Raw genomic sequence first — 27662 nt, forward strand, 5'->3', positions numbered from 1 at the left:
CAGGACATCCCAAAGGGAGGGCTGGGAGGAGAGGAGTCACTGTGTCAGACAAGAATTGCTTTGCTTTTGTGGGGCTGGTGGGGGGCAGTCCTTTCAGCACTCGCCAGGCTGACTTCCTCTCCCTACAACAAACTCTGGCTTGTACAACCACCAGGGCCCAAGAAAGCCTCTTGGCCAGAAACTTTCTCTGCTTGCTGAGTACAGAGGTTCAGAGCACAGCCTCGAGAGACGGACTGCCTGTCGCTTACCAGCTGTGTGGCCTTGGGCAAGTTACTTAACCTCTGTGGCTCAGGTTCTTTTCTGGAAAATGGGGCTGAATAGCACTTTCCTGAGGGATCATAAGGATTAAATGTCTTTAAACATGTAAAGTGCTTTGAACAGTGTGCGGCACATGCAAGCACCCAACACAATTCCCGTTTTACCACCTTCCCAAGGCTTTGCCATACCCATCAACCATTTATATTATTATTTACCTGATGCTCTTATTTAACTCAATTTTAATCTTAAACTTTATCGAAAATTCTATGTCCCAACAGCAAATGGAAGATTATATAATTTGTATGAATATAAGGCAACAGTAAGCAGTAACAATACCGCATCCGTGATGCTTGCAGGCAGCGTGCTAAGGGTTGTGACTTGTTAGGATCCCCACAACCCCATAAAGGCAGCATTGTCGTTTTACAGAGGAGGAAACCAAGGGGCTGAGAGATGAGCAGATTTGCCTGCAGTTATACAATTAGTAGGTGAAGGAGGCAGTGCAGCTTCAGACCCCAGGCTCCTCAGCACTGCACCCCAACAGAAACAAGTGTATTTTATTCCCATGGTAGATCCTGGGGAATTAGCTTCCCGGGGCTGCTGTAAAGATTCCACAAACTGGCTGGCTTCAAACAAGAGAAAAGTATTCTCTCACAGTGCTGGAGGCTGGGTCCAAAATCAAGATGCTGGCAGGTCCAAAACCTCTGGGAGAGGCTCTTCCTGCCTCTTGCAGCTTCTGGGAGCCCCAGGCGTTCCTTGGTTTGCAGCAGCACAACCTCCATCTTCACGTGGCGTCCACCCTCTGTGTCTCTTCTCTCTTTGTAAGGACAGCAGTCACGTTGGATTAGGGCCCCATATGACTCTAACGACTTCATCTTCATTACATCTGCAAGACCCTATTTCCAAATAGGGTCTCCTTCGCAGACACCAGGAGTTCAGACTTGAACATGACTTTGTTGGGAAGTGGGGGGGCACATTTCGGCCTGTAACTGCTGCCCGCCCAAGGCTCCGAGTCTGGGGCTGAGGAGGTACCAGGGCTGGAGAGCTGTGCGAGATCAGCAACACGCTGAGGCTTTTTCTTTATGCCGTCAGGACGAGGAAAGGACAGTGCCCCTGCACTGCAGGGACACTTAGTGTCCAGCCCAAGCGCTAACAGAAATTAAACTTCTGCCCCATCACTGGTATGTTGGGAAAAGTGGCGTAGCCGAAGAAGCCACATGAGAGTTCTTTCACTTTCCCAGCCATCCCTTGTGAAGGGGAAGATGCGGGGAAATACAGCCTTCCAAAACTCCAGGCAGGGGCGGGGAGGGCACAAAAATCACCTCTAGAAACCGCCTCATACAGTTGGGCTGGGATAGCAATTCAGACAAATAACAGTCTTCATTGAGAGTGCGTGTGAAAAAGGGACACCAGTATACGCAGTAGTGGGAAATCATTTATTTTCATAGCTATTTCAGTGAAAAGTGAGAAACAATCTCTCTATGAAGAGAGACTTGAGAGGAAGGGGCAGCGGGCTGAAGAGGAGGGGCTTTCTGGCTGTGTCAAATCAAGGTTTCCTTGGTTGAACGAGCCGCGTAGATTTCATAGGTTTGGGAGGTCCTCAGCTTGAGTTCCCTGGCCACCTGGCAGATGGAGAAAGGCCAACAGCAGTGCACAGCCAGCCAGTCCTCGCACAGTGTGCCCTAGGGGAGAGCCGGGTCTCTGTTCTGGCACAATCGCGGAGACGCCACAGTATTACCCGATGGCCCGTCCCATCCACTGCTTCCAAGATCCACCAACACCCTTGGCCATTGCCCAGGGACACAGCTCCACTGGGTCACGAGGTGCCAGGCAGCCCCCTGCTAGTCAGTCCCTGCCATTCAGAGACCCACCTGCAGAGCTCTGCTGCTGAAACCACTCTCACTGACAGAAAAAAAGTCTATGTCAATATCTTTTTTTTCCTCTTAGGACTTAATATTTACAATTATTTTATTGACTTCTTTGGAGTAAATAATAAGTACATATGGTCCAAAATTCCCACAGTAAGAAGAGAAAAGAAATAAAAATGAGATTCCCCTTCTATAGCTCTCCCCAGCCACCCAGTTACCTGTCAGGGGGCAACCACTGTTGGCAGTTCTTATATACACTTCCAGATAAATTCTATGTCTAGGCAACCATACGTACATATATGTATAGTCTTCTTATGTAAATAGTTGCATACTTTTATGCCTTGCTATTTCCCTTCAATTAATAACATATCTTAGGTGAGTTCCCGTGTGGCTCAGCAGGTTAAGAATCTGACATAGTGTCCATGAGGATATGGGGTCCATCCCTGGCCCCTCGCAGTGGGTTATGGGTCTGGCGTAGCCACAAAGCTGTGGTGTGGGTCACAACTGTGACTTGGCTCTGGGGTTGCTGTGGCTGTGGTATAGGCCTGCAGCTGCAGCTCCGATTCAACCCCCTAGCCTGGGAATTTCCATATGTATGCCACAGATGCGACCATTAAAAATAGATAGATAGATAGATAGATATAGCTTAGGGATCAATCCACATGAATATATAAAAGGACGCCTTTCTAAGAATTGGCCACATTTTAGTAGGTGTGCCATGTCTGTCCTCAAGCGCTCATTGTACCTCGGTCTTGGCTGTGCTGGAAGTTGTCCAGCTCTTTGAAGCATTCCCAGGGAACCCCCAAAGTGAGTTCTGTACATGCAGGAGAGGCTGCATGTTAAGTAAGATTTTTCCAAGTTTATTCTCCCGATTTGGTGCACTGCTGTCATTTTCTCTTGGTGTAATAAGAGGCAGAGAGACAGAAGTGGCCCATTGACCAATAATCTATGTTATAATAGGGTCTCCCTATTACAGATCACGGCGTGGCATTTTGGTTAGTATACATCCTACTAACATATGCAGTCAGAAATTTCTTTCCTTTGCTTTCCCAAAGTCTTCCACTAAGTGTGATGTTTTAATTTTCTCTTAATTTTTTATTTTCTTTTTTGGCTGTGCCAACGGTTTGTGGAAGTTCCTGGGCCAGGGATCAAACGCATGGCACAACAGCTACCCAAGCCGCTGCAGTGACCATGCCAGATCCTTAATCCGCTGCACCACAAGACCACTCCAAGTGTGGTGTTTTTAAGCATCTTTGCTCACATCTCGTTTTTTTTTTCAATCACAGGTTTGAAAGGCATCCTGGTTTTCATACGATCCAGCTTCACCCATACATCCAAACACACTTACCCGTATTTTATGTCTCTCTCTGGTGCCAGTTCTCAGTGCAAAGGTGGACCCAGGTAACAATGGCCAACAAAAACACTCTCCATAATGCCTGGCGATGTCACACTCAAGGCACAGGGGACAAAAGAGACCACAGAAACCTGTCAATGAGCACGCAAAAGCAAGGCAAGAGTTTCAGATGTCCCTGGACTGACTTTGTGTCTCAGAGAGCATCTACAACCCTATGCCACCAATTTAATGCTGCATTGTCCCCCTGTAATCAGGGACTGAGAATGAATAACCAACTCGCAAAACTCAGTGTATGAAAATTGCTGTAACTGAGCCACATCAAAATTGTCTTCTTTTGTTAAACACTGGCAAAGCTGAACTTGCTACAATTCCATTAGCATTCACCACAGTAATTGTTTTTCCTGTCAAGAGAAAAGCATTACATAATTTTTTAAAGTTGAAATATAACTGTTGCTTCTATTATGTTCATCTAATTTCAATATTTAAAATAGACACAGTATTGATATATTTGAATAGCAGGCATCTTTTTCTATAAAAATTCTTGAAAGCTCTTTCAGGTACACTGATTCTGCCTGTTATTCTTTCCTTTTCTTTTTTTTTTTTTTTTTTTTTGTCTTTGTGCCATTTCTTGGGCCGCTCCTGCGGCATATGGAGGTTCCCAGGTTAGGGGTCTAATTGGAGCTGTAGCCGCCGGCCTACGCCAGAGCCACAGCAACACAGGATCTGCAACACCGGATCGTTAACCCACTGAGCACGGGCAGGAATCGAACCCGCAACCTCATGGTTCCTAGTCGGATTCGTTAACCACTGCGCCATGACGGGAACTCCTCTTTTCTTTATTTTTTCCTTTCTTTCTTTCTTTGGCCATGCCCACAGCATGCAGGAGTTCCTGGGCCAGTGATCCAGTTCGCACAACAGTGGCAATGCCAGATCCTTGACAACAAGGACACCAGGGAACTCCCTGGTTTTCTTATCAAGACTTTATTCTGCTTCTCAGGCCAGAAGGTTACTCTAATGTTTCTCAGTTTCATGAAGCCACTGCCATCCACCAGTTTTAATCTGTAAACTAGTGGAGGCTTGGTTCCTTGAACATCAACTGTAAACACTCTGTCATTCATTCATTCATCTTTAACTACCGACATTGTTTAATACACATCCTGTACAAACCATCTAACACGGAAGTTCTGTTACAAGTACGTTTTGGGTCACAGATCCTTTTGAGAATATGGTAATAACTATGAACTTGCTCCCAAAGGGGAAAGAAAAACACAAATTTGTGCATGGATTTCACAGGGTTCAAGATCATTGGACTACAGGTTAAGAACCGCTGGTATGTGATAAGATGTTATGTTACTGCAAAAGATAACAACCTTGATGAACAGAAATAATTTGAACTCTGAAGTGGCAGAAAAAAATACCTAATCATAACCTTTAAAATGTACTCAACAAATATGTTATTGAGGGAGTTCCCATCATGGTGCAGTGGAAACGAATCCGACTAGGAACCACGAGATTGCAGGTTCGATCCCTGGCCTCACTCAGTGGGTCAAGGATCCGGTGTTGCCGTGAGCTGTGGTGTAGGTCGCAGACACAGCTTGGATCTGGCATTGCTACAGCTGTGGTGTAGACCGGTGGCTGCAGCTCCAATTCGACCCCTAGCCTGGGAACCTCCATATGCCATGGGTATGGCCCTAAAAAGACAAAATACATATGTATATATATATATATGTTATTGAGGCATAATATATATACAAGAAAATGCACTGATCATACATGCTTCATTGGATGAGTTTTGGCAATCATATCCACCCAAGTAACCAAACGCCTAAACACTGCCATCACCCCATGGAGTTCCCTGGCACCCCTTCCCAGACAATCCCAATCCTCCCCCCACCACACCAGACGCAGCCGCTATTCTGATTTCTATTCTCAAGATGAATTTTACCTGCTCTTGGACTTCACATAAATGGAGTCATGTTTACTTTGTAACTGACCTCTTCTGCTCAACATTGTTTCTTGAGAGTCATCTAAGTGGTTCCTGCAGTTTGTTTTTATTGATTAGCACTCCACTGTATAGATGCTCTACAAAGAGCTTATCCATGCTCCCATTGGTTATTCCACTTTTTGCTATAATGAATAAGTACTATGAACATTTGTACACAATTCTTTAGGTGGACAAACATTTTCATTTCACTTGAGTGGATTCCTGGAAGTAGAATTGCTACTTCCAGGTCATGGGGGGTAATGGTACGTTTAATTTTACCAGAAATTCATAAACAGTTGTCCAAAGGGCTTGTACCACTTTAGCCTCCCACCAGCAATGGATAAGAGTTTACCAGCATTTACTATTGTCAGTCTTCTGTCTTTCATCCATTCTAATGGGTGTGAAATGGGAGTGATTCTAGCCTCCTGGTGCACTAGACGTCAATCTCACCTACGGTGTCACCGATACACGAGACGAATTTCCTGTCAGGGACCTGTCTCTACCACCTCATCCCTCCCCCGTCCTCAGCAGGGAAGGGTGCAGAGTCCCGCTCCCAAAGTCAGCAACAAAGAGGTCAAAATCTGGGAGTGCTGACTTACCTTTGACCCTCGAAGGGACATGCCTGGACTCAGGACTTCCTCAGTTTCGCGAAGGCCCTGAGGACTGGAGGGGAGGACAAGGGGCAGCCTACCTGAAGGACAGAGTCCACTTTATCGGGAGTCACGATAAATGCTGAGTCAGGTACTGCAGACATCACCTGGCCCAGAGCAAACACTCAACTCAAACTGGAGTAAGTCTGGCATGTTTCGTCCCACATTTTTTTTCTTTTTATGGCCACACCTGTGGCATAAGGAAGTTCCCAGGCTAGGGGTGGAATTTCAGCTGCAGCTGAGCCCTATGTCACAGCCACGGCAACACCAGATCTGAGCTGCCATCTGCAACCTTCCCGCCAGATCCTTAACCTACTGAGTGAGGCCAGGGATTCAACCTGCATCCTCATGGAAACAATGCCAGGCCCTTAACCCACTGAGCCACAACGGGAACTCCTCGTCCCATCTTTTTAAAAAATCATTACTCCTAGCCAGATAAGCAGGTCCCACCCAGTACTGACAACTACTATGAATGGGTCAGAGGACAGCAAATGGCCCATGACCTTGCAGCAAGTGCATAGTGGTCAGCCTTGAATTAGAGGATTTTGAAATCATGGCACATAAAACTCAATCAAAACAGATTTTATGCATGAATTACAAAATACTGTAGTGTATACCCCTGAAAATAAAAAATTATTCAAACATTGCATAATTATAAAGCTGGCAAGCTAAGGGAAAAATAAATTGTGTTTACACAACTGCCTGAGCTACACCACTTCAACTGGCAAAGAAAAATGTACACCCTCCACAAAAAGTGTATCATAAAGAAGCTTTTGTTTTGGGCACCCGAACTCTGGTACCTTATTTTTATGACTCATATGTCTTTTTAAATAACACATGCTGTTAGCTTTATTTTTTTTAATTTTTTTATTTTTTTTTTGTCTTTTGTCTTTTTTGTTGTTGTTGTTGTTGTTGTTGCTATTTCTTGGGCCGCTCCCGTGGCATATGGAGGTTCCCAGGCTAGGGGTTGAATCGGAGCTGTAGCCACTGGCCCACGCCAGAGCCACAGCAACGCGGGATCCGAGCCGCGTCTGCGACCTACACCACAGCTCACGGCAACGCCGGATCGTTAACCCACTGAGCAAGGGCAGGGACCGAACCCGCAACCTCATGGTTCCTAGTCGGATTCGTTAACCACTGCGCCACGACGGGAACTCCCTATTAGCTTTATTTTTAATCCTTTCCATCATATATCCACGTTACCTAAGTGTTCATTATGAGACACTACTAGATACTGAAAGAAACATAACCAAAATTCAATTCCTCAGGACTCAGGTCAGATATGATTTAAAAAAAAAAATCATGAGAGCCAGTTTGATTATATAATAGCTAATATTTATACAGATACCACCACAAGCCAAGTCCTACTAAAAGTACTTTGCACTTATGAATTCATTTAATTCTCACAACAGTCCTATAAAACCAAGCCACATCAAAGAAATGTGGAAGTCTCCAGGCCAGAACTGGGACCCAGGCCACAGCAATGACCGGAGCCACTGCACTGACAATGCAATACTTAACCCACCATGCCACAAGGGAATTCCTAAAAAGTACTCTTATTAGGCCCCATTTGCAGATGAGCAAACTAATGGCCAGAGGATTTAAGCCATTTGCCCGAGTTCACACATGTATTAGTAAGAGGCAGAGGCCAGATGTAAACTTAAGTCATCTGGCTCCAAGGTCTTTATTGCATGTCACACAGATGCCCAAATGGTCTCCTGTTTCAGGTATTCATCTAGTAAGCAACTGTGGAGCTGTGTGTTCAAAGACACTGTCCTTACGACCCCTTGTTGGTACTTACTTCTGTGGGACAGTCCAAAATCATGCACCTTCTTTAAGAAAGATCCTTGGGTGAGGTGTCCTGGTGCAGGGGGAGAAACACCGCCGGCTCACAGCTCAACAAGAGACGCACAAGGGGAGATGATGGAACCCTTTGTCTTAGGGAGTCTCTAGGGGGAAATTTTGCTACATATATCACAGACCATGAGTAAGCATCCAGAATACACAACGAATTTGTAAAAATCAATACATAAAGGATTAAACAAAAGAAGAAAACAGGCATAAAACATGAACCGGTAATTCACTGAAGAAGAAATACAAATGGCCAGTAAAACATGAAAAGTTGCTCAGTGTCATTTGTTACCAGGAAAATGCACATTAAGACAATCAGAAACCACTTATTACTGATGAGAATGCCAAATCTTTCTAAGTTTTTAAATATCAAATATTGCAGGGTACCACAGGGAAATAGGTACTCCCTATACCGATGGAAGTGGAAATCGGCACAGTCACTTTGGAAAGCAACTTGGCTGAATCCAGTAAATTTTTAAATACTCTGGGATCCAGTAACTGCACTTATTAGTATCTATCCTAGAGTAATGCTTACACATGCACCTAATGAGCAGGTACAAGGACTTCCACTGCAGCATATTTGCAGCTTCAAAATTAAAACAAGTGTACATTAGTAGACGACGGTATAAATAAACCATAATGGTGTAAATCATACTCGGGAAAAACAAAGAACACAGTGAAGGACCAGTTAAGTACCAACAGAGCTAAGTCGCTTAAGACTCAATTTGAGTTAAAAAAATCAAACTGGGAGTTCCGGTTGTGGCTCATCAGAAATGAACCTGACTCGCATCCCTGAGGATGCAGGTTCCATCCCTGGCCTTGCTCGGTGGTTTAAGGATCTGGTGTTGCCATGAGCTGTGGTGTAGGTCACAGAGGTGGCTCAGATCCTGCGTTGTGGTGGCTATTGTAGGCCAGCAGCTACAGCTTTGATTTGACCCCTAGCCTGGGAACATACATATGCCATGGGTGTGGCCCTAAAAGGAAAAAAAAAATCAAATTGCATAATGATATGTACAGCATAATACCGTTTATGCTTTGTTCAAAGAGTTACAAAGCAATAGCTTATACTACAAATAGATACATATGTCAATATAGAGAAAAAAAATCTAGAAGAAAACTTTCCAACTTGATTTCATAAAAGAAGGACATGGTTCTCTTTCCTATGTTTCATTTTTTTAATAAAATGAACATATTCATGTTATTTTGAAGTAAAAAATATACATGCAAGTATAGGTAAATGTACATGTATACGCACATGTATTAATATATACTATAAAATAATACATATAAATATATCCATATATATACTATTTTTAAAAAAAAGATGCTCAGGCTCAAAAGGAATCTACGCCGTCAATTCAGCCTCTTCCTCTTACACCCACAGGCCAGGTGGTCATGTCACCCACACACTAAAAATTTCTGGCCTGTTATCCGAGGTAAGCTTCACCTTCACGCCTGGAATGGGGTTCATTATTCATCCCTCTAAGTCTCAGGGGAGTTGAGCTAAAAAGAAGAAGCCCACACAGCACGAGTGTGTGCAGCCTGGGAGCAGAAGTAGGAGAGGTGGGTGGAAACTGCGGTAAGGCACACTTCAGATCAATTATCGCAAGAAGGCAGGACCACCTAACAGTAAGAGAGGCTCAAAAAAGGAAGGGGGCAGGCTCCATAGCTGTGGATGGGAGTGTCAGTTGGTACAACTCCAAATGGAGAGCCACTTGGCCACCTCTATCAGGATTTAAATACTATCTGACCAGTAGGTTTACTCCTCAGCAATTATCCAACAGATAACTCAGGTACATGCCAAATGGCATCTACATGAGAATATTCACAAAGCACTGGTTTAAACAGCAAAGTCTAGAAACCTCATAAAAGTCTACTGATAAGAATGTTTAAAGAAATAAATTATGGTACATTAATAAAAAATAAATAAATTCCATTCACACAATGGAATCTATGCAGCAATTTAAAATATTAGCTCTGAGAGTTCCCTTATGGGCAGTGGGTTAAGGATCTGGCATTGTCACTGCAGCAGCTGGGGTCAGTCCTTGGCCTGGGAACTTCCACATGCTGTGAGTGCAACAACAACAACAAAAAACAAACAAACAAACAAACCCTTAAATATTAGCTCCAGAGGGAGTTCCCCTCGTGGCGCAGCGGAAACGAATCCGACGAGGAACCATGAGGTTGCAGGTTCAATACCTGGCCTCGCTCAGTGGGTTAGGGACCCGGCATTGCCACGAGCTGCGGTACAGGTCGCAGACACAGCTCGGATCTGGCATTGCTGTGGCTGTGGCATAGGCCGGCAGCAACAGCTCTGATTTGACCCCTAGCCTAGGAATCTCCATATGCCGCAGGTGCAGCCCGAAAAAAAGGGCAAAAGACAAAAAAATATATTAGCCCCAGAAATGCTGATATGGTCTGATCACCTATATTGTTAAACTGGAACAAAACAAAGATGCACAACTGTGTGTGTTTACAATTCTTTGTCAATTATATATATCACATATACAGCAAAAAATCTGGAGAAATAGATACCAAAATATTAACAATGGTTATTTCTGACATCTGGGATTACAGGATACTGCTTCTTCTTTTATAGCCTTCTGCATTTTTTTTTACAATGATTGATACTTTTACAATAAAAAGATTAATCTATTTTCATAATCTTTTATATCATTACAGACATATAGACTATATTGGGGCTCAGGTCAGAGTGGTAGCCTCCAGGGAGAACTGGGAGCAGGAGAGCAAAGATGGGGTTTCTGCTTTTTATGTACCAATGGTAGGTACTTTAGAATTTTGCATTACGGGCCTGGTAACCTATTCAAAACCACTGAGCTGGCTCCGAGGGAGAGGAGCCCTCTGGCCTGGAAATGTTCAAAAAGCCAAGGTTGTTAGGTCCTTGCCTGGCCTGCTGCAGAGGAGATTTAGACAAGCTGGTGAGGGGCCAGACCAGCTGCCCCCAGTAGCCCTTCTGACTCTGAGGCTTGGTAATTGCTTCACTGAAGTGCAGGAAGGAAGGAAGAATACAGGTTAAAATGTATTCATAGACATGTCATTCAGGAAACATCTGTAAGCACCTCCTATCTGTCAGGTGCTCTGCTGGGCAAGACCAGTGAGCATCACCAGTGGTCCGGGCTTTCAGACAGTTGACAGTTTACCCAAGACACAATTCAGGGACACAAATCCCCATCTGAGGCCTTTCCATGCCTCTTCCTCTTCCAGAAAACCACCGAAATTCCTGGCCTGCTTCACCCTACCCATCTTGGGCACCTGAGGGTCCCTCATCCACACCAAGCTTTTACTGCCCGGTGCTTGGACGCCTCACAGGGAAGGTGGCTGGTTCTTTTCCACCTTCCAGGTATCCGCTTCAGTTGGTTCCTCGGAGAGGCCGTCTTTACCCTGCCCCCGTCATTGCCTTTCAAAACTTCCTGCTTATTTCCTCCACGGCACTGACCACCACTGCGATTATTCTATTTGCTTATTGCCAATCTCCTCTCAGAAGCCCTCTCTGTCGTATTCACTATTGTGTCTGTGACACCTATCACACAGGTAGGAATTACAAACCAGTGTTGATGACAGCTTCCACATCAACCTGGTCATCGTCACAGACACCCCCAGCTGGAGCAACCAGCCTTTTGCCCACAAGGCCACTTCACAGCCACGTGTTTCACCTTGGCGTCACCTTCACACAGGAGCTTTCAGGAGCCACATCTTCAAAGGACTCAGAAGCACCCATTTTCTAATCCCAGCGCAGTGTGAATTCATATGAAAGAGCAGAGGTGGGAAGAGGGAGGCAGTTTTTAAAATAGAATTACAATTACATGAAGAAGCAAAATGTCAAAAATAAATGGAAATCACCGCTATTCATAATGTACCCTTTGCTTAATGGATGACAAATTGCAGCAATAATTCTCCACATTGAATGGAAAACTATCCCAGGATGGGAATTTAACATGAAACAGTCATCCGACATGAAATGAAGTTTTGTTTGCAAGTTTGTCACAACTATTGTCACACTGATTTGCTTGAAATGAAACTTTGTGGATGAAGTAGCCCTTTTAAACAAGGAAGGAAAAAACCCAAGACTCACAGCACTCATGCTCCAGCCGCGTCCTGGGAGTCAGGGCACAGATAATGAGTATAAAGTGATTTGGGGAGTTCCCGTCGTGGTGCACTGGAAACAAATCCAAGTAGGAACCATGAGGTGGCGGGTTCGATCCCTGGCCTCGCTCGGTGGGTTAAGGATCCGGCGTTGCCATGAGCTTTGGTGTAGGTCGCAGATGTGGCTCGGATCTGGCATTGCTGTGGCTCTGGCGTAGGCCGACAGCTATGGCTCTGATTCGACCCCTAGCCTGGGAACCTCCAAATGCTGCAGGTGCAGTTCTAAAAGGACAAAAAAGACAAAAAATGAAGAAATAAAAGTGATTTTGCCTTTACATTTTCTTCTGAGACAATTAGCTTAGAGATACTAAGAGCAGCCATAAAACAGAGGCCCGCCCAGGGGACAACAGTCAGGACTCAGGACACTTGAGATGACTGGTTCTGTACACCCCTGGCCTCTCCTCCAGGGCCCACGGCTGTGAGGCACACAAGTATTCTCCACTTGTTCTTCCTTCTTCCCTGGCCCAGAATGGGCTCCAGGTGGACAACCAGCGCATCCCCAGAAGACCCAGTGTGGCTGGTCTCCTGAACACTGACAGGGGTGGGCACAGAGCTAAGCAGAGCAACAGTGTCTAAGGCAGGGAGGTGGCAAGGAGTGGTCCTTTCTGTGATCAGCTTCTGAGGTACTCTTGGGATCGGGCAGTAGCCAGTCTGTCTCCCGACTCTACTCTTTGCTACTTGCTGAAAGATTAAAAATGATAACAACAAACATATTAATCCCTAAGATATATGAAGTGCACTGTTACATACCTGCCGGGGCTTTTGCGGTAAAACACCCCAACAGTAAATTTAGGAAATTATTCTTCCACTACTGTGGGCAAGACTGAGAGAACTGTCCTTCAAAACACCCTGGCCTGGCCAAGGAGCAGGCATGACCCAGGCTAGACAAATTGGGCTCCGCTGCTGAAACATCAGTTCTCAGACAGGAAAACAAAAGGATAAGCATATTTGGAGTTGACCAGATTGTCAGCTAGCTCCTAAAAATGCATCCTGTCCCTTCTAAGCTTAGCTTTTTCTTGATTTTGTGAGCTATCCCATAGCCTTCTAATGAAATCCAGTGTTTGCTGGCTTCTTAGTTTCCTAGGGCTGCCATAACAAAAAATACCCCAAACTGGGCATCTTAAAACAATAAAAAAAATGTTTTCTCACTGGGGAATTCTGGAGGCTAGAAGCCTGAAATCAATGTGTTGGTGGGGTTCCTCCTTCTGGAATCTCTAGGGGAATGTCTGTGCCATGTCTCTCCAAATCTTGGTGATTGCTGGCAATCCCTGCCATTTCTTGGCTTCTGGATGTGTTACTCTAATCTGTGCCTGTCTTCACATGGCCATCTTTTCTGTGTGTTTATGTCCGAATCTCCCTCTTCTGATAAGAACAACTGTAGCTTTCATAGTTCCCATATAGCTCAGTGGGTTAAGGATCTGGGGTTGCCACCAGCGGGGGCATAAGTCACAGATGTGGCTTGGGTCCACTGTGGCCCATGGCTGTGGAGTAGGCCTGCAGCTGCAGCTCTGACTTGACCCTGAGCCCAGGAAATTCCATATGCCACAGGTGCAGCCATACAGGCCATAAAAAGAAAAAAGGGAACAACATACGCTGGACTGGCCCATCCTAATCCAGTATAACCTCTTGTAACTTGACAACAATGCAAAGACCCTATTTCCAAATAAGGTCACCTTCAGAGGCTCCAGGTGGATGTGAATTTTGAGGGGACACTACTTAACCCAGTATATCATGCAACCAAAAAACGCTGATCCAATTATGTTCCAAACCAGTGTTTCAGAGTGGGCTCTGTGCATTTTCTGCTTTAATCACGACAATCCTTAAGGGGGGCACCTTTATTTACCCTCCTTTTAGAAGGGGAAAAGGAAGACTCTGAGCATTTGTTCAAGGGCAAATGGCCAGTAAGAGGCAGAGTTCAGATTCAAGGCAAGATCTATTTCCGACACACGTGTGTTCTCCTAAGCACCACGTCACATTCCAAGCCTTGTCCTACTTGGAATGCCTTGATGGCTACCCCCCAAGCCACAACTACAAGCTATGAAAGGAAATCTGTCCACTTCCCAACCTGGGCCCAGGTCTCCACATTCCCACGTGGCACTTCTGCCGTTTCTGTGCCTCAGTTCCGGGTGATAACCAAAGCCAGGGTCTCCAGAAGAGAACCAGGAAGAATCCTGAGGGAATCAGAGAACAGCCACCAAAACTGTCCGGTTAGAAGTCCACAGAGAAGGACTGGCAGGAGGAGACCTGCTGAGCTCTGGGTCACACAAGCCAAGGGATCGTGCTGGAGGGCAGGGTGTGACGCCGGGCAGTCTCTTCACTGGGAGGCCCAGGCAAACAGGGAAGGCCCAGGCATGGATGCTCCAAGCACCAAAAACTGTTGTCAGAGCTTTCGCCGCAGCAAGACTCCCAGCTGAATGAAGACTCGGATCAGGTAACAGCCCAGAGCCCTCTAGGTGATGCACACGACAAGGCTCTGGGACAAATTCGGATCTTCCCAGAGCCTCCAAAGGGGGGGAAAGCCATGTTCTTCCCAAATGTTAGAGCCAGGGTCCACTGAACCTCAGAGACTGGCCCTCATCCATCAAAAAGGACCCTCACACACCCACAAAAGATTCTGCGACAGAGGTGGTCCCCAGGGCAAGAACATCAGGTCCCGGAAGAGGATACGGACACGCGGCACCAGAGATGGGTCAGAATGTCCTAAGGTGAGAGCAGAATCGATGTGCTTCGAACGTCCGTCCCAGGAGACTATCATGCTGCTAGAGGGTGGGGAGGGGACCTCTTTATAGCCAAACCGGTGTCGGAAAATACTTCAGTCCGCAAAGGCGACATCCTTCTATGACTGGTCTTACCATTATACGAGTACTACACTTTCCTCACAGAAATACTACAGATAAGGAAAAAGAGAAATTATTCATTCACGTGCGATCTGGAGATAGCTGCTGTAAACATTTGTATTTGTAGCCTTCCAGGTATTTTTCTAAATATGCCCCCCTAGGTGGTGGCTAATGTGCATAGTTTCACAATCTGCTTCTCTTTTTTTGTCTTTTTCTGGGGCCACACCTGCACCATATGGAGGTTCCCAGGCTAAGGGTCTAACTGGAGCTACAGCCACCGGCCTACGCCACAGGCTCAGCAATGCGGGATCCGAGCCGCGTCTGCAACCTACACCACAGCTCATGGCAATGCTGGATCCTTAACCCACGGAGCGAGGCCAGGGATCGAAACCCGCAACCTCACGGTTCCTCGTCGGATTCGTTTCCACTGCGCCACGACAGGAACCCCCCACATCTGCTTCTTTAACTTCAAAATATATCTAGAACATATTTGCATCCCAGTAAGTATTACTCCACAGCATGACTTTTCATGACTGTATAATAATTCATTCTATACATGCCTCCACTGAACGTTAGGTTGTTCCAAACTGTTGCTATAATAACCAGTGCTGCAAAATTTAACGTTGCTGCTGATATTTGTACATGATTCATTTCCTCAGACTAAATGCCTACACACGTAATTACTAGGTCAAAAGCAACATAACACTTGAGGTTCTTTTTATGCATATTACTAACCATTCTCCAGGAATTTATACTCCCACCAGCTGCCAAGGGAGCCCGTGCTGGGCATCTTTGCCTACGGTGGATCATGGCATTAAAAAAAATCTTTGAAGTCACCACTTATTCTATAAAAACATCCACATCCCTGAAAAGCAAGATTCTTCTTGCCATTGAGTGCATTTAAGTCACTCAAGGATCAGGCGTCTTTGTTTTGTTTCATTTGTTTGTTTCTTTGTGGGGGTTTGTTTTTGGTTTTGTTTTTTTATTTTTGCTTTTTAGGGCTGCACCCACGGCATATGTAAGTTCCCAGGCTAGGGGTAGAATCGGAGCTTTAGCTACCAGCCTACTCCACAGCCACAGCAATGCCAGATCCCCCAAACCACTGAGCAAAGCCAGAGATCAAACCCACATCCTCATGGATACTAGTCAGATTTGTTTCCACTGCACCACAATGGGAACTCCCAGTCTAGTTATTTTGAAACCGTTTAATTTCTGTCCTTGTGCCTGATGTAGCTTTTCTACCCAGTGATGTCTTAGGAAAGAAAATGGCAAAAGAGAACTTAAAGGAAGAGAAAAACATACAAATTCTCCTATCTCTGCAGACACTGAAGAGGCCGGTGCTCCAGTCTCCGCCAGTCTGGACAACTGCTGTGATTGTGGTCCTGCCACTGGCTCCCCGGACAGGCTGCTTCACCACAGCCTGGGCTGAGGCATGGCTCCTAGGGAGTCAAGAATGGTGATTAACTTGGAAACAAAGAAGAGGATTCAGAAGGATAATCATGTAGCCAGCACAGACTGATAAAGAGATAGGGACCCAGTGATGCCAAGTGGTTCTTATATCATAGCCCAAGTTGACCTCACCATCTCCTTACTCCTCCATCGTAACTTCTCCTCTGATTTTTGTGCCCCATTTCTGTTAATGACATTATTATTCCAGGTCCTGTCACTCAAACTTAATGTCCAGGCTACTTCTCCAGTATTTTTTAGTGTTTCCTAATAGTTATGCTTACAAATTTGGAAGCAAGAGGCTGTGGTTCAAACCGGAGCATGCCACTTCCTGGATGCTTGACCTTGGTTAAGTAGCTTAATCTCGCTGCTGCGTTTATTCAAATCTAAGATGAAAAGACTACTTCACAGAGCTGTCACATCCACTGAAGGACATATAATTAGTTTACTGTGCCCAGAGCATGTGTAACAAGGTGATCTTGAATTAGGCTATTCCCCATGGATTTTGAACCTTTGTTGAAACGACAACTAAGGGATTGAATTGAGCAGGCAGATCTAAGTCTGGACGAGGCTACTGAAGTTGAACAAGCAGTGTAATATAAGTGAACAGCCCAGGCTTTAGAATATGTCTTAATATCCAACTACCAGTAGGATTGTCCTAGTGCAGATACAAAGCACAATTTTCATTTGATTTTTCCCTGAAGGGCATAGATATTCTACTTACCCATTCTGAAACAGAAATGCAGGCCCCGGGGACGGGCTTCAAAAGTGAAAGAGAAAAAACTTCCTTCTCTTTCTGGGGTTGAAAATTACTTCTGCCTGAACTCCTATCCTGGGGATCCCTGGAGTGAGTCCTCTAGTGAAGGGTTTGCTGTGATCTGGCTTTAGGGAAAGCACAGGCCAAGAGTAGGACAGAGGGGCCCCAGAGTGGGCCTACACACAGTAGTAGCTGTTCTGTTCTGTGCTTCTCTTTTAGCAAGCTTCATTAAGAGTCCGCATCTGATCTCTGGTGTGTTATGAAGAATTAGGAGCCTATCTCATACAAGAGAAAATAAACAAGAGACAGAAGAGTCTCTTCCTGTAACAGCTGCTGTTAGAGTAAGAATCACCAAAGTCCAGCATCCAGGATACAAAACCTAGAGGCCAGAGAAGACCACTCCTGAGTATCCTTAAGGAAACACTCTGGGGGCATCTCGGAAACAGCGTGGGAGCCCTTTGAGAATCTCTGGTTTGGGACAATAAATACAATGGGATTGCCTGTTATCATAATATGGGGTGCTCTGTTCTTAGTGCTAAGATCCATACTCCTCCTTCATTCACCAATACTGCCCAAGTCCACACCTTCCCAAGTTTGACGGCAGATTAGCTTGTTAAAAACACAAATTCTCAAATAGGAGGAGACAGGATGGTGGAGTAGAGGGACTCAAGTTCACCTCTCACAAAAACACCAAAATCACAACTAACTGCTGAATAGCCATCAACAAAAAAGTGTGGAACCTACCGAAAAAGATATTCTACATCCAAAGACAAAGAAGGAGCCACAACAAGACACTAGGAGGGGCACATTCACAATACAATCAAGTTTCCTACCCGTTAGGTGGGTGGCCCACAAACTGGAAAATAATTCTGTCACGGAGGTTTTCCCACAGGAGTGAGAGCTGTGAGTCCCTGGTCAGTCAGGTGCCCCAGCTGTAGTCGAGCATCAGATGGAGCCCCTGGAGCATCTGGCTTTGAAGGCCAGTGGGGCTTGAGGGCAGGAGCCCCATGGCACTGGGGAAACAGGAGCTCTTCTGGAGGCACACACAAGGCCTCATGTGCACTGGGGCCCAGGGAAGCAGCAGTGACTTCGCGGGGCAGAGCTACCTGCTGGTCTTGGAGGATCTCCTAGGGAGACGGGGGTGGGGCGGCTCACTGTGGGAATAAGGGCACTGATGGCAGAGGTACTGTGAAGGCATGAGTTCCCCTGAAGGCTGCCATTTCGACACCAAGACCTGGCCCCACCCAACACTCTGTAGGCTCCAGTGTTGGAACGTCTCAGACCAAACAACCAACAGGGTGAGAACACAGCTTCCTGAGCCCACAGAGACCTTGAAACACACACCTTGACACGGCCCTGCTCACCAGAGGGACCAAACCCAGCTCCACCCACCAGGGAGCCTACAAAAGCCCATAAACCAATCTCACCCACCAAGGGGCAGACATCTGAGGCAAAAGGAACTACAACCCTGCAGCCTGTAGAAAGGGGAACACATACACAGAAAGTCAGATGAAATGAGACAGCAGAGGAAATATGTTCCAGATGAAGAAACAAGATAAAATCCCAGAAGAACAACTAAGCGAAGACAGGCAATCTACCTTAAAAAGAATTCAAGGAGTTTCCCTTGTGGCTTAGCAGGAACAAACCTGACCGAAATCCATGAGGACACTGATTCAATCCCTGGCCCCACTCAGGGGGTTAAGGATCCTGCATTGCTGTGAGCTGTGGTATAGGTCACAGTTGTGGCTTGGATCTGGCGTTGCTGTGGCTGTGGCTGTGGCCCTAGCACAGGAATTTCCATATGCTGCAGGAGTGGCCCTAAAAAAAAAAAAAAAAGACTTCAGAGTAATGATAATAAACACAATCCAAGATCTCGGAAAAAAATGGAAGCACAGACTGGTAAGATACAAGAAATGTGTAACACAGAGCTAGAAGATTTAAAGAACAGAGTTGAACAACACAATAACTGAAATGAAAAATACACTAGAAGAAATCAATAGTAGAATAAATGAGGCAGAAGAATGGATAAGTGAGCTGGAAAAGAGAATAGTAGAAATCACTGCCATGGAACAGAATAAAGAAAAAAGAATGAAAAGAAATGAGGACAGTTTAAGAGACCTCTGGGACAACATTAAATGCCCCAATATTTGCATTATAGGGGTCCCAGAAGGAGAAGAGAGAAAGGGCCTAAGGAAATATTTGAAGAGAAGATAGCTGTAAACTTCCCTAAGATGGGAAAGGCAATAGTCACCCAAGTTCAGGAAGCTCGGAAAGCCCTGTGCAGGATAAAGCCAGGAAGGAACACACCAAGACACATAATAATCAAACTGACAAAAATAAAGACAGAGAGAAAATATTAAAAGCAACAAAGGAAAAGAAAAAACATACACAGTCCCCACTGGTTATCAGCTGATTTTTCAGCAGAAACTCTGCAGACCAGAAGAGAGTGGCACAACACATCTCGAGTGATGAAAGGGAAAAACCTACAACAACCAGCAATACTCTACCCAGCAAGGCGCTCATTCAGATTCAATGGAGCAATCGAAAGCTTTATAGACAGGCAAAGGCTAGGCAAATTCAGCACCTCCAAAGCAGCTTGACAACAAATGCTAAAGGAACTTCTCTAGGCGGAAAAGAAAAGGCCACAGCTAGAAACAAGAAAATTACAAATGGGAAAGCTCACTGGTAAAGGCAATTTTAGGTAGGAAATCATCCACACACAAATGTGATAGCCAAACAAGCGATCACGGAGAGCACAGATGCAGGATATCGGAAAGGCACTCGAAATTAAGAAACCAGCAACTTAACACAATTCTGTGTGTGTGTGTAAATACATATACATAGATATGTATATATGTGTGTGAGTATGTATATATATATATATATATATGTATATGTGTGTGTGTGTATAAAGGCTGCTATATCAAAACCTCATGGTAACCACAAACCAAAAATCTACACACACAAAAAAAAGGAATCCAAGTACAATACTAAAGATTGTCATCAAGGAGTTCCCACTGTGGCACAAGGGTTTATGATCCAGCTTATCTCTGTAGAGGCACCATTTTGATCCCTGGCTCAACAGAGTGGGTTAAGAAGATCTGGCACTGGAGTTTCCAGTGTGGTGCGACGGGATCGGAGGCATCTCTGAAGTCCTGGGCCACAGGTTCAATCCTCAACTGGCACAGTGGGTTAAGTATCCAGCATGGCCGTAACTTCAGCATAGGTCACAACTGTGGCTCATATGTGATCTTTGATCCAGAAACTCCATATATCACAGGACAGCCAAAAAAGGGGGGAAAAAAGGGAAGAAGGTACAGTGTAGCTACAACTGTCGTGTAGGTCACAGCTCCAAACTGGATTGGATCCCCAGCCCAGGAAATTCCACATGCCATGGGAGTGGCCAAAAAAAAGTCATCAAAGGAGTTCTCCAGTGGTCTAGTGGCTGGGATTCAGCACTTTCACCACTGCAGCCCAGGTTCAATACCTGGTCTGGGAATTGAGAGCTCATATCAAGCTGCTGCATGCTAATAAACAAACAAACAAATCAATAAAGTCACCAAATCACAAGAAACATAAAAGAGGAAGGGAAGAAAAAAGACAAAAACAACAAAATAAAAAACAAATTGCCAAGCTTCACCAGACCAATGGTCAGGTCTCCAGGGATGAGGCATAGAAATCAGTGTTGGTTACCAAGTACCCAAGTAGTCCCACAACAGCTTCCCTACTGCAAAGTGGTGATGCCACTGTGACAGACGGCAAGGAAAGGAGCTGGAAGGGAAGACGATGCTTTGAACACAGACAACATGGCACCAGTGAGACGTCAGGAGCCTCCCAGCCAACAGCTGAAGGGCTGCACCTGAAGCTGGAAGAGCAGTTAGAGGTGGAAGCCCCTGTCTAGAAGTGTGAATTGGAGCTGAGACATCCCATCCTCTTACCCATTTGGTATTTGACAATGCTTAGGGTCTAACAAGATTTTCAAGAGCCAACAAAAGTGTTTCAGACCTAAGAAAAGTACTGGCTACAAAATATAAAAACTGGAGTTCCCGTCGTGGCTCAATGGTTAACGAATCTGACTAGGAACCATGAGGTTGCGGGTTTGATCCCTGGCCTTGCTCAGTGGGTTAAGGATCCGGCATTGCTGTGAGCTGTGGTGTAGGGTGCAGACGCGGCTCGGATCCGAGTTGCTGTGGCTCTGGCATAGGCCACTGGCTACAGCTCTGATTGGACCCTTAGCCTGGGAACCTCCATATGCCGCAGGAGTGGCCCAAGAAATGACAAAAAGACCAAAAAGACCAAGGGGAAAAAAAAAAAAAAAATATATATATATATATATATATATATTACAAAGTAGAGTTCCTGTCGTGGCTCAGTGGTTAACGACCCTGACTAGTATTCATGAAGACGCAGGTTCGATCCCTGGCCTCACTCAGTGGGTTACGGATCTGGTGCTGTGGCTGTGGTGTAGGCCAGTGGCTACAGCTCCAATTTGACCCCTAGCCTGGGAACCTCCACATGCCACAGGTGCAGCTCTAAAAAGACAAAAAGACACACACACACAAACCATGCAAAGTAGAAATAAGTTAATGCTCAATTAAATACAAAAATCTAGCATTTTATCTATCTTATTCATTGCCAAAACTGGAGTTCACACATTTTTTTTTTACATTTGAAAACAATTTATAATTCTCTCATTTTGCCAAAAAACAAATCCCAGGAATGAATGATTGCTGAGATGCAGCAGCCAATCATAAATTAAACTAACTGCTCACAGCCAAATAAATAATTTCAAAGCAAAATTATTTTTTTAAAAAACCTTTCACTTATTCTACAGAAAAAAATAAGGATATAGCATATGGTATGTGTACTTTTTTTTTTTTGTCTTTTTTCTAGGGCCACTACCGCAGCATATGGAGGTTCCCAGGCTAGGAGTCTAATGGGAGCTATAGCTGCCGGCCTATGCCAGAGCCACAGCAATGCCAGATCCGAGCCATGTCTGCAACCTACACCACAGCTCACAGCAACGCCAGATCCTTAACCCACTGAGCAAGGCCAGGGATTGAACCTGCAACCTCATGGTTCCTAGTCAGATTCATTAACCACTGCGCCACAACAGGAACTCCCATGGTATGTGTCCATTTTAATACATTTGTTATGATGTGGGCTAGGGCCTCCTGTTATGGACTGAATTGTGTCCCCCAAATTCATATTTTGGAGATTTAGTCCCCAGTGTGACTGTATTTACAGACAGTGCTTTGAGGAGGAAATTAAGGTTAAATATGGAATAGAGGGATCCTGATCCAGTAAGACTGTTGGCCTTAAAAGAAGAGGAAAGGCCATGTAAGCACACAGCCAGAGTCAGGAAGAGTCCTCACCAGAACCCAACCATGCTGGCACCTTGACCTTGGACTCCAGCCTCCAGAACCGTGAGAAAATATAAATATCTGTTCTTCAAACTACTCTGTCTATGGTATTTGTTAGGAAAGTCTGAGCGGACTAAGCCACCTATCAAGATTTCAAATTGGCCCTGAAGAAACTACCTCTCTATTTCTCTTATCTCCTCTACTTCCATGTGAACTCCCTGAGGTCAGGGGGCACATGCTGCTTCTCCCTGTATCCCCAGAGTCCAGCTCATTCCTTGAAACCTAGTGGGTGCATAACATTTGCGTTATTAGCTTAAAGTGAATTTACGTTATCTCTTCTGCTATATTTGAATTCTCTTCAAAACTAACTATAAATTATGTGACCTGAACTGTGTTTCATTCTCTAGTAAAGGCACAGCTCTCAGGTATGAAGCGATTACATGAAACCATCCGGAGTTTTTACTGAGAGTAGCCTAAAAACTTCCTACACTCTCCACACCACCCAAGGCATTTACCTCTCAACGTGATCTCTCCCAGCTGGGACTTCCGTTATTACACGAAGATCTTCCAATGATTTCGGTAAAGGAATTTCTTAGGGCTGAGCCCCTAGATTAGATTTCCCCCAAAATGCGCTTAGAGCTTGGATCCCTAGATTAGGATCTTCGGCTGCTATCTCAGCATTATCTCTGTAACACTTCATATTATGGCAAAGAAGCCTGTCCTCTACCTATTCCCAATCAAATAACTTAGAGGATAGCTTTTCCCTGGTAAGAAACAGTTTTCTGTGTGTTTACCTAATTTTGAACTCAAGAACTGTTTTGTTTTCCTTCCTTAATCCTCTGATAAATCTTTGATGATTTTCATATCAAAATATTTGAATTGATAAAATAGTTGAATTGACTAAAAATTTCAGTTCAAAATTATATAGTTCATGTATTGAAATTAAAATAAGAAGCTACTCTTCGCTGCGTACCTGCCATGTGCCAGGCACTTTCTAGTTCCTTTAAGAACTGAATAACAAAAAAAAGGACAAAAGACAAAAAAAAAAAGATTTCTGGGAAAAAAAACAAAACAAAAAAGAACTGAGTAACTATTCAGGGGCTGCTACAGGTTTAAGACTAAAGTGGCTACTGCAGCTTCCAGCATAGCTTTTAGCTCTGTCTATTCCCCTAGACAGGCAGAATCTTATACAGCCATTAACAGGAATGATTTGGAAGCAGTGGGTGAAGCTGATGGTCAGTCACAGATTCTCAACCAGGGCAGCTATCCACTTACCAACAAATTCAGCAAGTTCTTCATTCAGTGAAAACAGGGTAGAGCTTAGATTGAGGCCCCCTGAAGTTCAAATGTGGCTCAGCTGCATTCTAGTTGTTTGACCTTGGAAAACACAACTTGTCCCAATCCTCAGCTTCAGTCACCTCTTCCACAAAATTGGATTTAAAATATCCTACCTCCTCAGCTGCCCTGAGGATTAAGCAAGATCATATACTTGGCATAGAGTAGGCACGCAGTTGACAGCAGCTATTATTATTTAACTTGAGGATCTGTTAAATATGCCAGGGCATCCTGTACATTCTTCTGAGAAATAAAGAACAGAGGAAGGAGCTTGGGGGCGTTTCTCAGTTGTCACATGTGCTACTCAAACACCTTACAATTCAGTCGGGGTGACATTCATCCCAGTTTGCTCTGGACAAAGGGCTTTCCCAAGACGGAAAATTTCCAGCGCTAAAATCAGGACAGTCCCAGGCAAACCAAGAGGATCACAACCCCAAAGACAGAAGCAGAGGCGTCAACTGGTGGGAGGAAGGAGGCTGGCTTCCTCCTACAGAGCGACAGTATTGGGAGATGCATGAGATACAGAGGTGCCTCCTTTTCAGTCTCACTCGAACCTTCACCTCTTCTAGCAGCTTAACACACTCCCCCTGCACGTCCCCACACACTCAGCGCTTCGGCCTGGGGGGTTTTAAGTCACTCTCTTCCTTAATCAAACCTGCAGCCCTAAGAGTTCTTTTTGTCTTCTGCTGAGGCCTCTTTGATTATTTCAGACTCTTAACTGAAGCCAAAACCCTTGCGTTTTTATTTCAAAAAGGGAAGACATTATCGGCAGCCGCCAGAAATAAAATGACACTTGTCAGAGTTCCACATTTCAAGTGAAGAATAAAGAGACACCCTTTCACCCAAGTCAGCTCTTCTCTTTACACCAGCCAAGCAAGGCCAGAAGGAACTAACAGTTGCCCCCGTTTCAAGTACACATGGGAGAAGAGAGCATCTACTTTCTTCCTGAGCCCAGTTTTCCTCTTCCTGACTCCTTATAAAGAGACTGATTGGATATTCCAACCAAAGAGCAAAAGCGGGGGGCAGGGTGGGGCTGGGAAGCACCCTACTCCATACCTCAAGTTGGAAACCAAATGTTCGTCTTCAGGGGACATGAGAGAAAGCAACAGAGGAGAGCCTGTGTTGAGAAAGGAAACGTGCTCCGGAGACCTAGAGAAGTAATTTCCAAACCAACTCATAGGTAACAGGTGTTTCTTTGTCACTTGGGATTTTCTCTTCCCTCTGACGATAAGCGGATCCCAAACTGAGGTTTAATCCCAAGCGAAACATCACCAGACCGTTGCCTTGATATTCTGGAATCTGAGGTCATAAGCGTAACCGACACACATCATAGTTCTTTAAGGACATGCACACACCTACCTGGGGCCACGGCCACTTCTACTCCTCTAAGGGAGATGCTATTGAAGATACGGTGTAAGTTAAGCGAAAAGAAAACTTCTCTTCGGCGTAAAAATCCTGTTAAGAGACAACTCCAGCAAACAGTTATCTAGGTAAGTGTCCCCTGACTTTTCTGAGGGGACTGAAGAGGCTGCAGGTTTCCACCAGCCTCGTTGCTGAGCAGTAGGAGCCTCTCGTCCTCCCCAAGGCTGCTGGTCCAATTCAGCAAGCAGACATGCATCCCACAAATAACCTGAGAGCAGAGACAGAAAGAAAGGCCTTTCAGCCCAGATACCATCGGTGAAACCACTTAATGAAAGATGGTTTCCTAAAGTCAGAGCTGCGCTGAGCTATCCCAAGCCTCTAAGGCTTTTACGATGCCTAGAAATCTACTTTTCCATGGACTTTATTGAGCACGCCAGCAAAGTGGTACTGCTGCTTCCCTGCAGAGCCCATATGAAATCTAGGGACCAAATGGAGCTTGGCTATGGACTGCCTCCCTACTACTTAGAGTCTTCAGGGTCTCAGGAGCCTGTGAAGCATACCTCCAGAGCACGCCTCACAGACACAAGGACACCAGAAACAATGAGGAAATGTTCCCAGAGGACCAAACTTAAAGGAAACTGCACATTGAGGGGAGGGGTCTGCCACCACACTTAAATGTTACATTAGAAAGATAACAGGAGGAAACTGCCAACTATACTATATATTCTTCTTATCAGACCCCCAGAGAATGACTGTTTTGGGTTCTGAACTTCAAAGCATTTATGTGAGCAGGGTTGTTACCAAAATCCTCTATGCTACCTCCCAAATCAAGATCCTCCAGATACAGCTTAATAGTAATGAATAATTGCCTTCCCGCACAAGCTTCTGGGCAACGCTCATTGTCTTAACTGCAAGGATGCATCCTACAAGGACAGCCATGTTTCTTCTACTTACCGCTCTCTTCCAAGTGCTTTAATAGTGTCTGAAACATAATAAGCACTGAATAATTTATTGGACAAATGTGCTCTACATGAAAATTCAAATTTGTAAGAATATCAAGAAGTGACCACTAGCTTTGCAAAAACATTTACATTAAGATTCCTCTGTAGAATAAGCAACCATTGCACATGTAAGATGATTCTCTAATTTTTTTTTTTTTTGTCTTTTTAGGGCCACAACCATGGCACAGAACGGTTCCCGGGCTAGAGGTTGAATCAGAGCTGCAGCTGCTGGCCTACACCACAACCAACAGCAACGCTGGACCCGAGCCACATCTGCTACCTACACCAAAGCACACAGCCATACCAGAGCCTTTAGCCCACTGAGTGAGGCCAGGGATCAAACCCGAATCCTCATGGATACTAATCGGATTCTTAGTGCACTAAGCTGCAACAGGACTCCTGATTCTGTATTTTAAAATTTCATTTGTTCCAACTTTTCTAATCAAACATCTACTGTCTGAAGTGACCCATCAATCCACAAGCCATACAGCTCTTTCACCTAAAAATAAATGAAGAGAAAGAAGAAAAAGGAATATTCTTCTTTATAGAAAAATAGCAACTATTTATGGGAAAGAAATGATAATTGGAACCCAGTCCCCCTAAAACAGAATTCCCCTGTCGAGTTTATGATTAACCCCTCTATCCAAAACTTTATCTTCTTTCTTGTCCTGTCTCTCTTCCTCTCAGTATTAAGGAGGATAAAAGAAAGGGGAGACAAATCGAAGAGAGCCCTCTCAAGTACAGGTCCCCTGTTTCTTATTTACAGAAAAAAGGCTTTCGTCTCCTAAGTCTCCCCTGTGTTCCAAAGAGCAGATCCAGGCAGCTACAAATTAGGGAATCAAGAGAAAACAAAAATAAAGGAAAAATAAACAGTTCAGCAATACAACAGTCCTAGCTCCTCCTCAAGGGATATACGTAACAACCTGTCACACACCTGAGTTGTTCTGCAGAAACCAAGACCTCAACCTGGCAGTGTTTGCTGAGCCCAGGCGCAGAGTCCTCAGACTGCCTGCAGCTAGAAGGCGGATGATTCAGATTCCCAAAACATTAGCCTGGTCCCTCACCACCAACCAATCAGAAGAAAGTCCATGAGCTGTAACCCTCACCCCAAATGCTGTCTTTAAAAACCCTCCTGGAAAGCCACCTGGGGGTTCTGGTCTTCTGAGCACAAGCTGCCTGTTCATTAGCCTTGTTTGGAACCCTACAAATAAATGCTGTACTTTCTCTCACCACAACCCAGTGTCAGTAGATTGGCTTTGCTGAGGAGCAGGCAAACAAACCCAAGTTCGTCCCAGCAACAATTGTGGCTTTAGAAAATCACCATTTTTGCAGCCTCCAATGTAATTTATTCAGGCAAAGATCAGGGTAATAAAAGCATTAAGTAAAAAAAACGGAAACAGAACATTCCCAAGGTGACAAAAACATCACTTTGCAG

At 44.9% G+C, this 27662-nt stretch overlaps 1 protein-coding gene across 1 annotated transcript; it reads right to left on the reverse strand.

The window, feature by feature from the left end:
• Positions 1-1607: 1607 nt before the first annotated feature.
• Positions 1608-25132, reverse strand: PLAC8L1 (PLAC8 like 1). Its single transcript, XM_047778951.1, has 4 exons — positions 24921-25132; positions 16266-16402; positions 3472-3608; positions 1608-1937 (listed from the first exon to the last, which is right to left on the reverse strand). The coding sequence occupies exons 1-4, from the start codon at positions 25040-25042 to the stop codon at positions 1797-1799; spliced, it is 537 nt and encodes a 178-aa protein (XP_047634907.1). The 5' UTR covers positions 25043-25132; the 3' UTR covers positions 1608-1796.
• Positions 25133-27662: the final 2530 nt, after the last annotated feature.

This window comes from Phacochoerus africanus, chromosome 4 (genome assembly GCF_016906955.1).
Source record: "Phacochoerus africanus isolate WHEZ1 chromosome 4, ROS_Pafr_v1, whole genome shotgun sequence".
In the NCBI taxonomy this organism is placed as follows: Eukaryota; Metazoa; Chordata; class Mammalia; order Artiodactyla; family Suidae; genus Phacochoerus; species Phacochoerus africanus.

What these genes read in the sequence shown, in the direction of transcription:
- PLAC8L1 (XM_047778951.1), bottom strand. Translation starts at nt 25,042, where the DNA reads ATGAGTTGGTTTGGAAATTACTTCTCTAGGTCTCCGGAGCACGTTTCC. An exon ending in CTGCAGAGATAGGAGAATTT is followed by an intron (nt 3,609 to 16,265) that starts GTATGTTTTTCT and finishes GCTCATTGACAG; the next exon opens with GTTTCTGTGGTCTCTTTTGT. An exon ending in GAGAGAGACATAAAATACGG is followed by an intron (nt 1,938 to 3,471) that starts GTAAGTGTGTTT and finishes GCTCTCCCCTAG; the next exon opens with GGCACACTGTGCGAGGACTG.